Source organism: Lepisosteus oculatus, chromosome 16 (genome assembly GCF_040954835.1).
Source record: "Lepisosteus oculatus isolate fLepOcu1 chromosome 16, fLepOcu1.hap2, whole genome shotgun sequence".
Lineage (NCBI taxonomy): Eukaryota > Metazoa > Chordata > Actinopteri > Semionotiformes > Lepisosteidae > Lepisosteus > Lepisosteus oculatus.
Window position 1 is genome coordinate 3,455,027 of NC_090711.1, and position 14,439 is coordinate 3,469,465.

General features: G+C 38.2%; 1 protein-coding gene and 1 long non-coding RNA gene across 3 annotated transcripts in view; one reads left to right on the forward strand and one right to left on the reverse strand.

Moving 5' to 3' along the window:
- Positions 1-61: 61 nt before the first annotated feature.
- Positions 62-10,388, reverse strand: rad21l1 (RAD21 cohesin complex component like 1). 2 transcript variants are annotated; one of them, XM_015365026.2, is made up of 14 exons: positions 9,934-10,388; positions 8,586-8,761; positions 7,923-8,052; positions 7,508-7,607; positions 7,130-7,233; positions 6,667-6,816; positions 6,220-6,312; positions 5,629-5,733; positions 4,865-5,094; positions 4,067-4,166; positions 3,717-3,862; positions 3,292-3,405; positions 2,913-2,993; positions 62-1,418 (listed from the first exon to the last, which is right to left on the reverse strand). In XM_015365026.2, exons 1-14 carry the CDS (start codon positions 10,355-10,357, stop codon positions 1,230-1,232), a joined length of 2,142 nt encoding a protein of 713 aa, XP_015220512.2. In that variant the 5' UTR covers positions 10,358-10,388; the 3' UTR covers positions 62-1,229. The 2 variants fall into 2 exon arrangements, with proteins under 2 accessions (XP_015220512.2, XP_015220509.2); XM_015365023.2 differs by having other exon boundaries at positions 8,586-8,764.
- LOC138223309 (uncharacterized) overlaps positions 9,523-14,439 on the forward strand; it is a 27,597-nt gene continuing 22,680 nt past the window's right edge. Inside the window, exon 1 of the long non-coding RNA XR_011181735.1 lies at positions 9,523-9,806. This is a non-coding gene — a long non-coding RNA (uncharacterized lncRNA). The remainder of the gene's footprint in view (positions 9,807-14,439) is intronic.

Below are 14,439 nucleotides of genomic sequence, written 5' to 3' on the forward strand. Positions count from 1 at the left end.
TTTAAAGAGGTGTAGTTTACTGAATTTCTAACACTGAAAAAGAGAAATACTGGCCAATAGGATCGATTTATTGAATTGAGAATTTATTGGGAACAACCATTTTGAAGAGGAAATACACCAGGTAAATTCACAGCTCTATGAGATAAAACAAATCAAGTGCAAATTATATTGGCCAGTTGTGTGACGGAGACAACACTGCAAGGTGGCCTAAGCAAGGCATCCCAAGTTCCAGCCACTGGAACAAGTCATCTGAAGCAGACCTCTGAATGTCCGCCTACCAGAGGGAATTCTAACAGTGAATGTCAATTAGTTTTAGCAGTACTTTCTACCATCTGCCTGAGTAAGTGAGCATTACTGCATGTCTGGCTCTGCTGTTCTGAATGACTTAAAACCTTACAGTATGGGTGTATCTAAACAGGCTAAAAACCGAATACTTTTTAAAAGCAAGAAAGAAACATCAAAGCAGGACAATCATTTCCAAATACCCAGGCTGGAACTCGAACTAGGTTTAAGAAGTGCAGTGTTACAAAAATGTCTCCACTGCCAATTCATACTCTTCTACACACATGGTCTAATCATAAAAATACCTAAAAACACTAATGACATTGTAGTTTTTATTCCTTTTGAAAAGCAAAAGCAGAGAAAACAGTTCATAAATACACAGCAACAGTGAAGACGATATACAACGAACAGCAAGACTGCATTTTTAATTTATACATGGAATAAATATGTGACTTTTTAGACTACGATAAGTAAATGAGGCTAAAGATTTAGAAAGTATTTACAAATCATTATCAATGTTTTGTCTTGAATTCTGAACAAAATCACACATCAAAAGATATCAATAATGTAAAATGTACATTTGTAATTGTAATTATCAGCAATTATGCAGAACATTTTAACAATGAAAGTGTATATATCTGTATATACAGTATATATACACAAGTTTAAAAGTATCTGGCTATACCATTACAAACCTTGGATATTTAAACACTTCTGACTTAACTGATCCACAATGTACAAAAAAACAGTCTTAAGAAAATGTGAATTAATAGCACATTCCTCAGAAGTGCTGCCGTGAAAAACAATATTGCTGTTGTAAGATTTAATCCAAGTATTTGAAATTAATATAACTAGTTTTAGTTTCCACAAGGTATAAAAATATCTGTAAGAATCATTAATACCTCACTGTGTAAGCAGAACATAGTACTCTTACTTTAACTTTAAAACTACAACTTATTAAACATTATTCCAGGTTTTACAATGATTTCATCATAAGGTTTGCTCTGATAGAGCTCAACAGCATTGTGCTTCTTTAACACCAGAAAGCAAAAGAACATTGTAGCAACCCGTTTACGATTTTCATTTTTAAAAAGACTCTGTAAACTGAATGATGTATTTCCTGCGTAGCTCTGTTTCTGTGGAAAAAAAATTAAATGAGATTAAAGTATTTCCTGAGGTCTGAAATAAATATGAATTAATTTACAGTAAAAATATACTCTGCATTGAATATCTAAAGTTTTACATACCTGTATGATTTCTGAACAAAACTCATTTATCAGTTTTGAGATTCTTAAATTAAATGGAAACGTACTTAAAAATATTTTATAAGTAAAACTGTCAGCAATAACAAGGAAGAATTACTGTTTACTTTAAAATTGGAGAATGCATCTTAAAGAAACATCAGAATGTGGCTAGTATTTATAGACTTAAAAAAGTATAAAGTATTATTTAGAACCCGAAACTAACACGTTTTTGCAAGGATACATAATTTAAACCCACAGCGGAATTTTAGAGAATAACATACATAGGCTTGTTGTTCTATTCTTTTTCATAAATGTTTTGCTTTATAAATAAATCACATAACAAAACTAAGTTTAAAAATAACAAAACAGATTTATGTTGTGGAAGTATCACTGAGTCTTTGAGCACTTAGAACTTTTTTTTAACTGTGTATTGATCTACAAGTCTTCATAATAGATTTTTCAGCACTTTCTCAGATAAATATATGTGCCTCAGTCATAGACTTTATACTCCCCCTAGTGTCAGTTACAAGTTTAACAAAATACAGAAAACGTGAAGTGTGTGTGTACAGTACCAGGTACATATGTATGAAAATCTGCATGTCACCGTTTCTAAATTACTTTAAAACATTTTTGTGACAGATCCTATTCTAGGCTGTCCCACGGATCTGCACATACAAACATTTCACAGTGACAGTCAAAGTAAGTATAGGAGGCTTTATTACTGGGTTTTCCATGGCTTTAGTAAAAAGACTGGTAAAAAACAACCACCACTGGATACCCAAACAAATCCTGATGAATCCCGTGTGAGATTGTGCATTTCTACCCATCCCCAATAATCTAACTCACATCCAACTTTGCTGTAACAATAAAAGGGGACTTTATCAGCCTCTATTGGTAGGCCAGCTGCAATTGCAGACTTTTGCTAAACAGACTTGCCATAATTCTACTTAATAATAATTAAATAATAGAAATACATTTTTGAACAATTACAATAAACAAGATGTAGTGAAGAACTATACTGACACGATTAATACCATGTGCAGTCTCAAAAATAAAAAAGTTAAAATACAGTCAAAACAATCTGAAACTAGTCTTCACTGGTGTGGTGTACACTCTGCTGTGAAGATAATGCTAAGACAATGCCAAAACACTATTTCTTATTTAAATCGTTTTATTTCTGAACATGTTCTAATCACACTTCATAACAGATAATTATTTTGGTGATAAAATAAACATACAATCTCCTATACAGCTTAGTGAAACTAAAACTCAAAAGATAAATTCAATATTTTTCTACCTAACATTTCTTAGTGTTATACTCATGATTAATCACTCTTTGATGACTTAAACAAAATATTTAAGCTATATGTGTAGTTCTTTACTTACTCTTAAAGTCTGCAACAGATACTGAACCCTCTTATTTATCCTTCTGTCTTCTGAATCTTCACAATCCTGTAAGGTTTCTTCCTATTTTTTTTAAAGAATCAAAAACTGTTGTTTTATTATTATTTTAAATACTATCGTAGTTGTAGTTCTACTTCCAAATAATGTCAATTTAACATACTTAGGATGCTGCAAACTGCGGTTTGTGAATGCATACTAGACCAAATAACTTAGATTCTTATTATAAGTTGCTGTATGACAGCAAACCATATTATTTATTTAATCTCTTCAAAATATAACTCAAAATATTATATATTTTGTAACCATCTGCAATTAGAGAATTACAAGGACTACAAAAAATAGATCCAAAGCACTGAATTACCTGGACAGACTGCGTCTGAGTCTGTGATATTTCTGCTTGTATCTCTGCTGATGGATGAACAAACAATGAATCCTCTGAAGGCATTCCTGCAAATGTCTCTCCAACACCTTCTTCCTGTGTAGAGCAAAGTGCTTCCTTTTAATCAAGACCTACATTCACAGTGCATCCAAACTGTGTATATTCAAAACTGATTATCACTACTATTTCTTTCCTCAAGTTTTATTATATTCAGAACTTGATTGACTTTTCAGCGTTTAATTAAAGGTACAAACATTATGACAATGCTTTTTATGTTGTACAGTAGTTTGTATACAGTATGTCTTTGTATAGCCACTCATTATGCTGCACATTATAAAAGGCACAATATTTGGTCACATTGACAAGACCAGATAAGACAAAATTAAAATGGAAAAAGACAATGTTACATTTTCCCTGTTCCAAACAAGACTGCTCTCGTTATTTGTTGACAACAGCGGTGTGTGATCAATGCTCCTCCTTGTTGAGTCTTGAGCCACTGAGGTCTGTAGAATACTTGGATCTTCAATCATGTGCATGAGTGTTTCACAGTCTCCTATAAAGACAAAGAAAACATTTCCATTACAAAAACCAAACATTAAGTTATAGGTACATTACAGCATTTCGTAAACACGAATCATAATTAAAAAAGGCAACTTTAACTTATGGACGTGTACAAAAAGGGTCATTTGTACAGTACCGTTTGCATTCTAGTAATCACATATCATCGTTGTTGAATGTTATGTCATGACAGACTGACCTGTACCATCCATCTGCAGGTTCCTGAGCTCTTCCTTTTCATGCTCTTCGAAATTTGTATTCCTCTTCAAACCACCACGTATGAGGTCTTTTGGAAAAAGCTGGTGAAGTATAGTCAAAGTTGCTTTAATCGTCATTTGCTGTCACACTTCATGTTAGTACACACAACTATGGCAATGTTAGTACTGTACCTTCTGGACAGATCTCATTAGTTTTCCTAATCTAAGCAAGGATGGGCTTGGTCAATGCCCCAGCAGGGTGACCAGACAAAGTGCTATAGGAGGTGGTATCCTTGGGATGGGATGTTATATTAAAATCCTGTTTGTTCATTACCACTAATTTAATAGCTGAAGCAAACTGCCCTGTTTGACCTCCTGTATAGTGGGGCTTTATATATATATAAAATCTATATAAATGCAATTATCATTTATAATTAAACCAAAGTGTTGAAGTATAATTAAAATCAAAAGATTCACCTCCTGTTTTAGATACTCCTCCTGTATAAAAGATAATTATATTCAAGCAAAAATGATATACAGAAAATAGAGTAATACAGAAGAAAATACCAAAATTGCTATTTCTCATTTTAGTATTTTTATAAAAGCCCCTAAAAACTGATTAATTGTAGTGTAAAACCAATTAAACATCACCAATGTGTTTCTAATAATACATATGTTACAGACAAAAAGGTATTAAACATATTTTCAAGGGTTTAAAAAAAATCATCAGGATTTACTATTGTTGATCAGTTTTAAAAGATTGAAATTACTGTATTTATGGGATCCGGAGGCTGTATTACCTCAAATAACTGACTGTTTATGAAAGTAAAGCAGGATCGACGAAAGAGCTTGTCCACTCCTCCGTTCTCTTTCCAGCTCATCAGCTTTTTCAGTGGCGGTGCCGAACTGAACGTGGTGACGATATCGGAGTAGCCTGCAATCTGTTCCCGAATGACGCCGTTTGAAAGCTCCTTATCTTGGTCCACAACAAGCTTCCTCTTTCTCTTTCGTTTCTTCGAGTCAGAAGAAGCTGAGGGTTTGATTTCAACAGTTAAGTTTCTAAAACTGTCAAGCAGAGAAAGTATTTTTAATGATAGGTAGGTGATAAAACTGATAGTTACCTGAGCTATTTTAAGATGTTCAATGGTGATATAAGAATGGGTAATTTATAGAAAAGCTATGATGCAAATTTACTATGGTCAATTAACACAACGTGTAAAGCTAATTACACACACCTCCATCACATAATTTTAATTAGGTACAAAAGAACCATCTAAAAGTATAAATGTACCTGCATGCAGCTTAAAAACAGGTAACCTCCTTTTTAATATTAGAATTGTATGTCTTTTTCCTTTGCTTAATTAAGTTAAAACAGAAGTGCCTACACTGTTAAATCCTCATAAAGATCCTTTGTGAACCAAAATGTTTACTATTGCATTTAAATTCTATGCAATAGTAAAAATATATTTTGAGCAAGTAATACAAATGTGCAGGTTACTTTGTACCATCCATATACTGATGCATTTATCAATGTAGATTATCAAGGATGGTTCTAAATATTCACCACTTTCTGCAATGGGTTCCAACGCAAAGCCTTGATCCTCATCTTCCAACAGAACTGTTTCTTTTACTGCTGAAGTCTCCTCAACATGCTCCTGAATTTGTATGTCTACAAAAATTGAACACAATCACACTTCAAAACAACCCTACACATTTTACCAAGTTCTAATTATATGTCCATTGAAAATATATTTAGACTATTTCACTACAGTGGAAAAAGAAGAATTTTCATCACCTACAAATAATCTGTAAAGAAATAAACCTGGTTGAGTAAAATTTATCAGTCCTAAAGAAATGTATGTGGTAATTTAAACTACATAAAACAAGTTTAAATATTTATATTCAGAAATTAAATCTCAAATTATATCAATAATATATCAATACCATTTATCCTGATGCTAATTTGTGAAAACATTCAATATATTTGTGACACTTTCTTGTCAGGCAATGGATCAGAAAATTAAAATAACATTTAAGTCTGTTTTATCACATAAACCTTATTTATATTGAATTACAAAATGCCACTAGTGAGCTGTAAATGCGAAATTTGCTCTACGAACATGTTTTATTAAGTGCTAGCAACAGTAAAACATACCATTGTTGTTGATGTCCGACGATGACATAGTTTTTTCCTCGTTCTCATTGAAAAGTTGTTTCTGCATAGTATCTTCATCATTTAAAACAAGGTCTGAAATTGAAAACATTAAAAGTCTAAAAATACTTCACATCCAATCAGCTGCATACACCACCCTTTGTATCATAGCTTATAATACCTTTAATTGTTTTGTAGTACTGTTACTGGTGTTGTTTATGCAGAAAGCAATGTGTGGTAGCTTTCCTCCATTACAAAACCTACTGTACTTAGGTACCTGGTAACTAAAACCACTATCTGCAATTAAACAAAAGTACAGTACTAAATAAATTATACAAGAGGTATGAGTACACTACCAAATACAGGCATTTTTTCTTATATACAATAAGGGAAGCAACGGTGTCCATTTCAGAGAAGGGGAGTAAACAGGCAGTTTTAAAAAACGCATACTGAAAATATCAAAACCACTTTCTTCATCTCCAAACCCATCTGCTGTGAGTCTGTCTGCCAGGCTTTCAAAGCTGGGCAGGATGGAATCATCTGTGTTGATCTGCACGCCATTATCGAACAGGTCATGCTGTCTCGAGTGAATCTCAACTCCTGCCGAGCACATTAAAATAAACCCAATTATCTTAAGATTCAATTGTACATGCTAAAAGCTTATACATCGCTTTACCTGAAGTAATGAAAGTTATATAACTCAGGCACTGGCACTGACTGCTTTTCTCTTCTAGTTAACGGTGAAATCTAAAAAAAAAACTTCCAGATTTAATTTTTTACCTATGATGTGTGAAATAATAGCTGTCAGTACTTCAGCTCAAAGAATCATAAAGCTGTACTAGCTGTTCTAAGTACAGAGCACGTCACGAGACACTCATCCCTAGAGTTCTAAAGATCACAAAGCCATTCGTACCAAAGTTGTCGTCCAGAAGAAAGTTATTCCCATAATCTTCTCGAAGTGTGATGTCTTCATTCCGGCACTGGTTCAGAGTGAAATGTTCAGTGACTTCAATGGTGCTGAAGAGGTATAAAGAGGTAGCTTCAAGGAAGAAACCCTGAAAAAAACCTTTCTATAAAAACTGCAAACACAAAGGGTTTCATATACGTTTTGATATCATGTTCTCCAAAGTGGACACTGCCTGTAGATTACCCGTCTGCCGATTAATGGGTGCAGCTAAATGAAGGTACAGTTTGGGTAGTGAAGATGCAGTTTGGAGTGCAGAAGTAAAGTCTAAGCATTTGACATGTTTTGCACAATGACACTGAAGGAGATGCAGTTGATGAACAGTACTTGACAGCAGGCAGCTGAGACTCAAAGTCATGGAAGTTCTCAGCCAAGGTGATTGCTTTATATGTAGCTTCAGCATTCTCAATGGGGAGATCCGTTAGGTCTGCAACACAAATATTCATAAAAATCAAAGTTTGTGCAATCATTTGTTCTAATTACAATTTGTAAGATAGGAATTCTAATAATATTAACTGACATTTTAAGAGATTTTAATACTTCATAGAGCTCATGAACAAAACTGCGTTCAATTCATTAGCTCTGTATTGCATAACATAAACTAGGTTTTAGTTTTAGCTAAATATACATGCACATCCAAAAACCAACAGCCTCAGAAGATTACAAATAATTATTACACCGTGTTAATTATTTATAGGTTTTGCTAGTGATGCATCTACATAGAAACAAAGGAACTGATTACCTGGACGAAAGGCCACTCTAATTTTAACAACAGCCTCATTGCAATCCGCAAGAAGATATTTTGCTTTCTTTGAATAGATTCTCACTACTCCGAGCAGTAAATGTCCCGATGTTCTCAGAGCAATTTTAACCTGGGTGCAAGGAAAAAACAAGTAAACATGTTTACAAATGAACAGGTTAAAGGTTCATTCCACGCTGAATGGTAACGAAAAGAAACCCAATCTTTACAGCTGTGGAGCCTTCTTCAGGTGTGAAGCAGAGAGGGAAAGCAGCAAATAAATTACGCATAAGGGAACAAAAGACAGAGTGGGTAAGAAGGTGTGAAGATCAGGGGGGAAGTGGGCATAAAGCAGATGAGAATGAGTGTCCAAACTAAGGGATAACAGGAGGAGAGGTGTGGAAAGCAAAAACTGAACATAAATTGACTAGATTAAGAAGGAGATGAGTCTGTTTGAGAGAAGGGGAAAAGTGTGATCCAAGTTTAAGGATTTTGGTTTTTGAATGTCATTTTCCAATAGGAGTTCCAAAACCCCTGTGTGAGAGTAAAGACAGAGAGATCAGAAAGACTGAACATATTTTCCAATGCTTTCATCATTTATTCACAATGTTTGCAAGTACCCTTTCCCTTTTTTCTTGCTTAAGTACTGTTTTCTTGAATGCTTACCTTTGGTGAAAGTATGTCTTTAACAGTGTCTTCTAAATTGCACTCATACACGTGAGCTTTAGTTATCTTCTTTTCCCAGTGAGCTGCAAGCCATATTTTAGCCAGTGGCCCACGCTTGCACATGAATAGCTGTGTATAAAACATCCTGAACAGTCTTTTCTCAAAACAGCGACAATCTACTGAGAGATAAAATTAACAGAAGTCCATTAGTGAGTAGTGCAGTTATGTCTAGCCAAAATAACTACCAAAATAATGCATAGTGTATTGCTCCACTGGACAAATCAATAATCTTTTAAAACTGTTTTATTAACTTCTTAAATGCTATGCTTTGAATTTAAAAGCAAAGCAGTTTGAGCATCTGCAAAACACTTAGCTTAAGGTGTTTGTATCAGTTAGATTTTTGTAGCATTTATCATTTCACATTGAAAATGATGTGTCAACACTACAAAGCTCAGTAACGCTTCAGTTTATTAAGCACATTTTTATTTGTACTTAATAAACTGAGAAGAGGTTTCAAAATAAATAGAATGAAGAGTTCTTATTTCTTGCAATGGATCTTTTCATAGGTGATTTTATAATGGTCCAATCGGTTACCTAGCCCTAACGCACCACACCGCTTTCTAAAACCATGCCAGCTTGAAAATCAATTAGCAGAATTAGCCTGTGATTGAGAACTCGACTGCAGAGCAAACCCAGAAGATACTGGGGTCCCCAGGGAACCAGGACTGAGAACCACTGATTTAGTATCTCAGCTGTAAAGGTTAAGGACCTGTTGAGGGGACATTCAGACCCGCTACAGACTGAACTCGCAATGATTTCTGACCGGATTGGTCCTCTCATTAGTGCTCGCAGGTAAATGACCTGAAATTGATTAATCACCGTCGCTTTCAACACTGTCTAATATTGGAGAGGGGGGGGGAGATTACAAAATAAACACGTTGAGGACATTTAAAAAAAATTGGCATTAGGCGGTAGCTGGTAGTCTGATATGTTTTGTTTCACGGTACAGTCTATTCTGTCGGCGTTATTCGGAACCCACCCCCTCCCGTTTTCGAAAAGTAAACCGGCCAATCAGACGCTGCAAGGAGGTCGTTTTACTACAAACCTAAAACGTCGGCAGTGTTTTTACGACATTCGGCGAGGCAGAGGGCAAAACCCCTCTATCGTTAACGCGTTTTTATTCTCACCGACGACCCGCAAGTCCAACGTCTAATACAGTAGGTACGTGTTTTGTTTTTTTTCCCCACCCCGTATAGGCTCGGCAGGTAGACAAGTACAGTACCGCTTCCTCGCGTTCCTTACTGGCCCGAATAGGTCCGTCATGTACGGAACCCGAAAAGACCCGTACCTCCGTCCCCGGTGTGCACTGGCAGCGGCGGATACTTTAAAATCGAGCCGTTTGTGGGGGAGGAAAAAAAGCGCCAATAGCTTTGGTTTGCCCAAGATGGCGGCAGCGGCAAAGGTTTCCGCCGCGAGACGGGCTCGAGCCGGCGGCGCGCGGCCCCGCAGCCCGCCGAGCGTACCTCACGAGCTGGGGGGCCCGCCGTTAACTCGCCGTCAACGGCCTCTCGCCGCTCCCGTCGGACCCCGTTGTCTTCAGGTCGGCCCGCCCGGTCCGCTTCTGGTTCGGGCTGCCGGGCCCTCCTCGGCGACGTGATCGTGTCGCTTTGGCCGCTCGGACGGAGTCCCGCGGCGTACTGGACGGCAGAGCGCGAGTTGTCCGTGTGACGAGGAGGGCGAGGTGTTGGATATGCAAGTCGGACAGTGAACATGGGTCGACAGCTCAAATCAAGTCTCTTTCTTTTTTTTATTTGTGTGTGTGAATGTTTTGTGTTTTTTTCTAATGTGTGTGTATACGTAGGAGACGGGTGCCGCAGACAGGAAGGACTGCTTTGGGGTGTATTTTATGAAGACCAAGATTTAAACGTGGCAGGCAACACTTAATAATAATAATAATAATTGCTTACACTTATATAGCGCTTTTCTGGACACTCCACTCAAAGGGCTTTACAGGTAATGGGGTCTCCCCTCCACCACCACCAATGTGCAGCCCCACCTGGATTGGTGGATGACCTGTTCTGAAATCTGTTTCACGTTAAAACTTTCTTTTAGAGGGTCTTCTCGTGTCTCTGGGTTGGAGTTGATGCTTATTTTCCAATTGATCGCTTAGCTGAAACATTAAAAATGAGAAATTGCAAAAGGTGTTTGTTTTTTTTTCCCCCGTTTAATAAACCGTTTTGCAATCCATGCGCTTGCAAGACGAGCTACCTTTTAAAGCAACTGAAACAGCACTTTCCCTAACTGTTCGTGTGTGACGTTCAATACCATAGCTAACGCTGGAAGACATTATTTAAAGTTCTTTTTAAGTTCAAGTCTCAAACAGCAGTAATATTGCAGGAAAGCCAAGCTTCAATCTTCTGAACAATTCTAAGCACTATGCGCCGGCCACTAGAGGGCAGGAGAGGTTACACTTTGCGGCAATGTGTACCAGTGAGACGCTCCGTTAGCAGCAAACGGAAAGAGGTTGTTGGTGGAAATAATGGAAAACCGCAAATTCATATCGAGCTGCCCCAGAAAGGTCTGTGCGTATAACATTCCGGAATGCAAAAGAAGACACGGGCTTATTGCTTTTAATATCTTTAAACTCCAAAGCCCTTCTGCGTCTTAAGACACTCTGGTTGCAAAACATTGCAGCGTTAAAATTCTTAGACAGGCGCATTTTACGGATTCGGGTTGTCCTATAATTAACAACATTGTGATCTAAATGGCTTCTGTCTGCAGTTAGGGGCAGTATAGGTTACCTCTCCTGACTTCCCTGGTGATAATTGCCTGCCTTGCTTCATTTAACAAGGCACTGACTTTTGCAGATTGCCAGTGAAAGTCTTATTCACAGTCCTGCTATCCCACTTTTTAATGGCTTAGATTCAAGCATCTGCACGATTTGCATTTAACCTTGATGTTAATTTATTGCTCAAAATGTTCGGAGAAACAGCATTTGAGCTGCGCTTTGCTAAAAAAGGTTGCAATACCAATCCATATTTATGCATTTTGATGTAGTTGGAGGTGAAATTAGATTCTCATTGCAGTGAATTAGACTTACAGGTGAGGTGAACATGAACATGGGGTGAACAAGGAACAAGATGTGTGCCGTGAGTTTACACTGGATCTCCCAGGATGCTTGATTGAATGCTTAACAGACACCATCCACCCTCCCTGGAATCATGAAGACCCGTGATCTGCAAATCTGATTTTTTGTTTTTCCCCTGGTCATGTACAACCAACACTAATAAAATAACCACAGGGATGCCTTCTGGTTATCTGTCAATACATTTCACCCCACCCTGTCCTCCGGATTAAGCACGGAGACCAACAGAGACGAACTGTACGGTACAGAACTAGAGTCGGGGCCTAACAGAAACTCCCAAGTCTCAGAGCAGCGGTTCTGATTGAGTGGTGCTTGCATGAAAATTTGTTTTTCTGTGCCATGTGGTGTATAGTGTGTGCCAGTTCTCGGAGGCCCTTAACTTTGCATTTCTTGCTTTGCTGATGAAGCTACTCAAATAAGCACGATAGGAATTCAGATTTGTTTATAACAGCTCTTGTCAAGAGTTAATTTATCCTGGTCTGTCTGGCTTCATCTTTTTTTTTTTTTTGGTAGATCTTTTCACTTCTGGGTTATGCTGGGCCACAGCTTTTACAGGTAACGTCTGATCGTCAGTGAGCAGAGTCTGGGGAAGCGCAGTGGTAATTGGGAACAGCTGAGCTCCCGGGAAGCTCACTTGTACATCCAGGCCTGTAAATCCGCAGAGCTGCTGGCGATCTGTGTGAAAAACAAAACTCTGTTCTGTGTCCAACTCAACGGTCTTCACTTGCAGTGGGAGCTGAATTGTCTGCAGCTTTTGTGATCTGTGCTGACGACCTGAGTTGACGGAGAGCTGGGAGAGAGCAGCGTCTGTAACGAGCCTCTCGGCTCCCCTCCCAGCAGGATATTGTACCGCACAGGCGGAAAAGCAGGAAGTTCTCGCTGTGTGTCTGTACACTGAAGGAGTCCACAAATCGGTGATTTATTCTTCTACTTTCGATAGAATTGCTTGATTTATGAAAGCCGCTGACCTTTCTCTGTTGCCTCAGAATTTCTCAGAAACAAATTATTTTATCTTGCAGAGGGTGAAACATGCAGGTTACAAAACAAAAAGCAGCTTGCAGCTCCCACCAGGTTATTTAGCTCTGTAATGTCTTTTTTTTAAATAAAGAGCACAGAAGTTGATATTGAATGAGCTTCCATCATTGTTGCTTAGTGCCTATTCTGGGAAGGTCTCTGTAATCAAATACTGTAGTGCATTGTAGCAGGCTGCTGCCACAGATAGCCTGAAGAACTGTGTCCAATCTATATTAATATTTGTTCGCGTGTGGAAGTACCGGGAGTATCAGTCCTATGCAATTGCAAGGAGAATGGAAACAGTAAAGTAGAACCATCTTTGTGGTTTCAAGCAGAGACGTTTCTCCTGCCGTTGGATCTGAAAGACTGTGCCTTTGACTTCCTGGAAGGCGTGTTGGTTGAACCCCATTAAAATTTTGGAAAAGAAGAAAATGGAGTAAGCACGTGCGTTTTGTAAGGAGTTAGCAAGTGCAGTTGCATAAAGAAGCGTTGGTTCTAAGTGTTGTGTGGTGAGAGATTTAGCCCTGAAGGCATGATGCAAAAAATGGGTGCTGTTCATTCTATAGTAACTTATGCTCAGGTCTTGAGATTCGTAACCCAGGCAGCCTTGACATTTCTTCTTAGCTTGCAGATCAGGGGTTGGGGTCCATGCTTTTGTATCCTGTCCCTGCGGCATGTCCTGCCAGCGTGCATGTCAGAGGCACGTCATGTGTTGCAGTAAGTGAAATGGGCACCTAGCCTCAGCCATTCGGCCCATTTCGCCTGTTTGGAAGAAGTGTCCCTGACTGGGAATGGAACTGGGGCCACAGCAGTGAGACACCTGATTCTGCAGACTCCTGACTGTTATCCTCCGTTCATCGGTTATCCCGAAAACCTCTCTTTTCTTGGAGAAGGTTGCAGGAAAAACTGGGAGACGCCAGCTGGCCTTTCCAGCATGACTGCCCAGGGAGAACAGGCCCAGGATCTACGATGGGACCCAAGAGCTGGAAGGTGGCAGTGCTACCTCTTGGTACAGGGATGGGAAAAGCTGACTGTGGACTTTTCACCTGCCCCTGTTAATCCTACGAGAAGAGGATTGGAAGAGGAATGAGCTCTGGTTTTAGTGTTCGAAGAAGTTTAGCTTGCATTTCCGTAAATGGTCACGCTGGGAACATTTTTTGTTTTCGCCATTCGTGTTATGACCTCACCTGGCCACTAAGCCAAGTAAATAAACTAGCAGATGGTATTGGAATGTGAAGTCTTCAGTATATGCCTTGCTTCTCTTGGGCACAGATGTTAGAAGTTCACTTTTTAGTTTGTGCCATTATAGTACATCATGTTGAATTATTTTGAATTTCATTGTGTTTAAGGAGGTTGTGTTAATGCTTTTAGCAATGTAGGTTATTCAATATACAGACTCTTAAAAAGAGATGGGTTTGGTGGGACTTTAAAGATTGAGAAACATGAGTTTGGATGTAATTTAATACCATTCAGGTTTTCTTCCGATGAGCATTCAGTATGTCCGATTATGAAGTGAATGGTTCCATTATCATTTTAATTAGACTTTTTTAATAATCATCCTTTGCTTTGCTGATGGTCTCTGAAACTTGTGCGAAGACTCCATTAGTTGCACACAGTATTCACAGAAGTCTGCCACAAGTCCATCCCAACTCATTTTTCTGCCCTTTCTGGAAACTAATAAAATACTCCCAGCAT

Bases quoted from the DNA above. Each gene is read 5' to 3' on its own strand.
- rad21l1 (XM_015365023.2), bottom strand. From the start codon at position 10,357: ATGTTCACTGTCCGACTTGCATATCCAACACCTCGCCCTCCTCGTCAC. The intron at 7,234-7,507 runs GTACTGTTCATC...ATACCTCTTCAG, and splicing joins TCTCAGCTGCCTGCTGTCAA to CACCATTGAAGTCACTGAAC. The intron at 6,817-7,129 runs GTACGAATGGCT...TGTGCTCGGCAG, and splicing joins TCTTCTGGACGACAACTTTG to GAGTTGAGATTCACTCGAGA.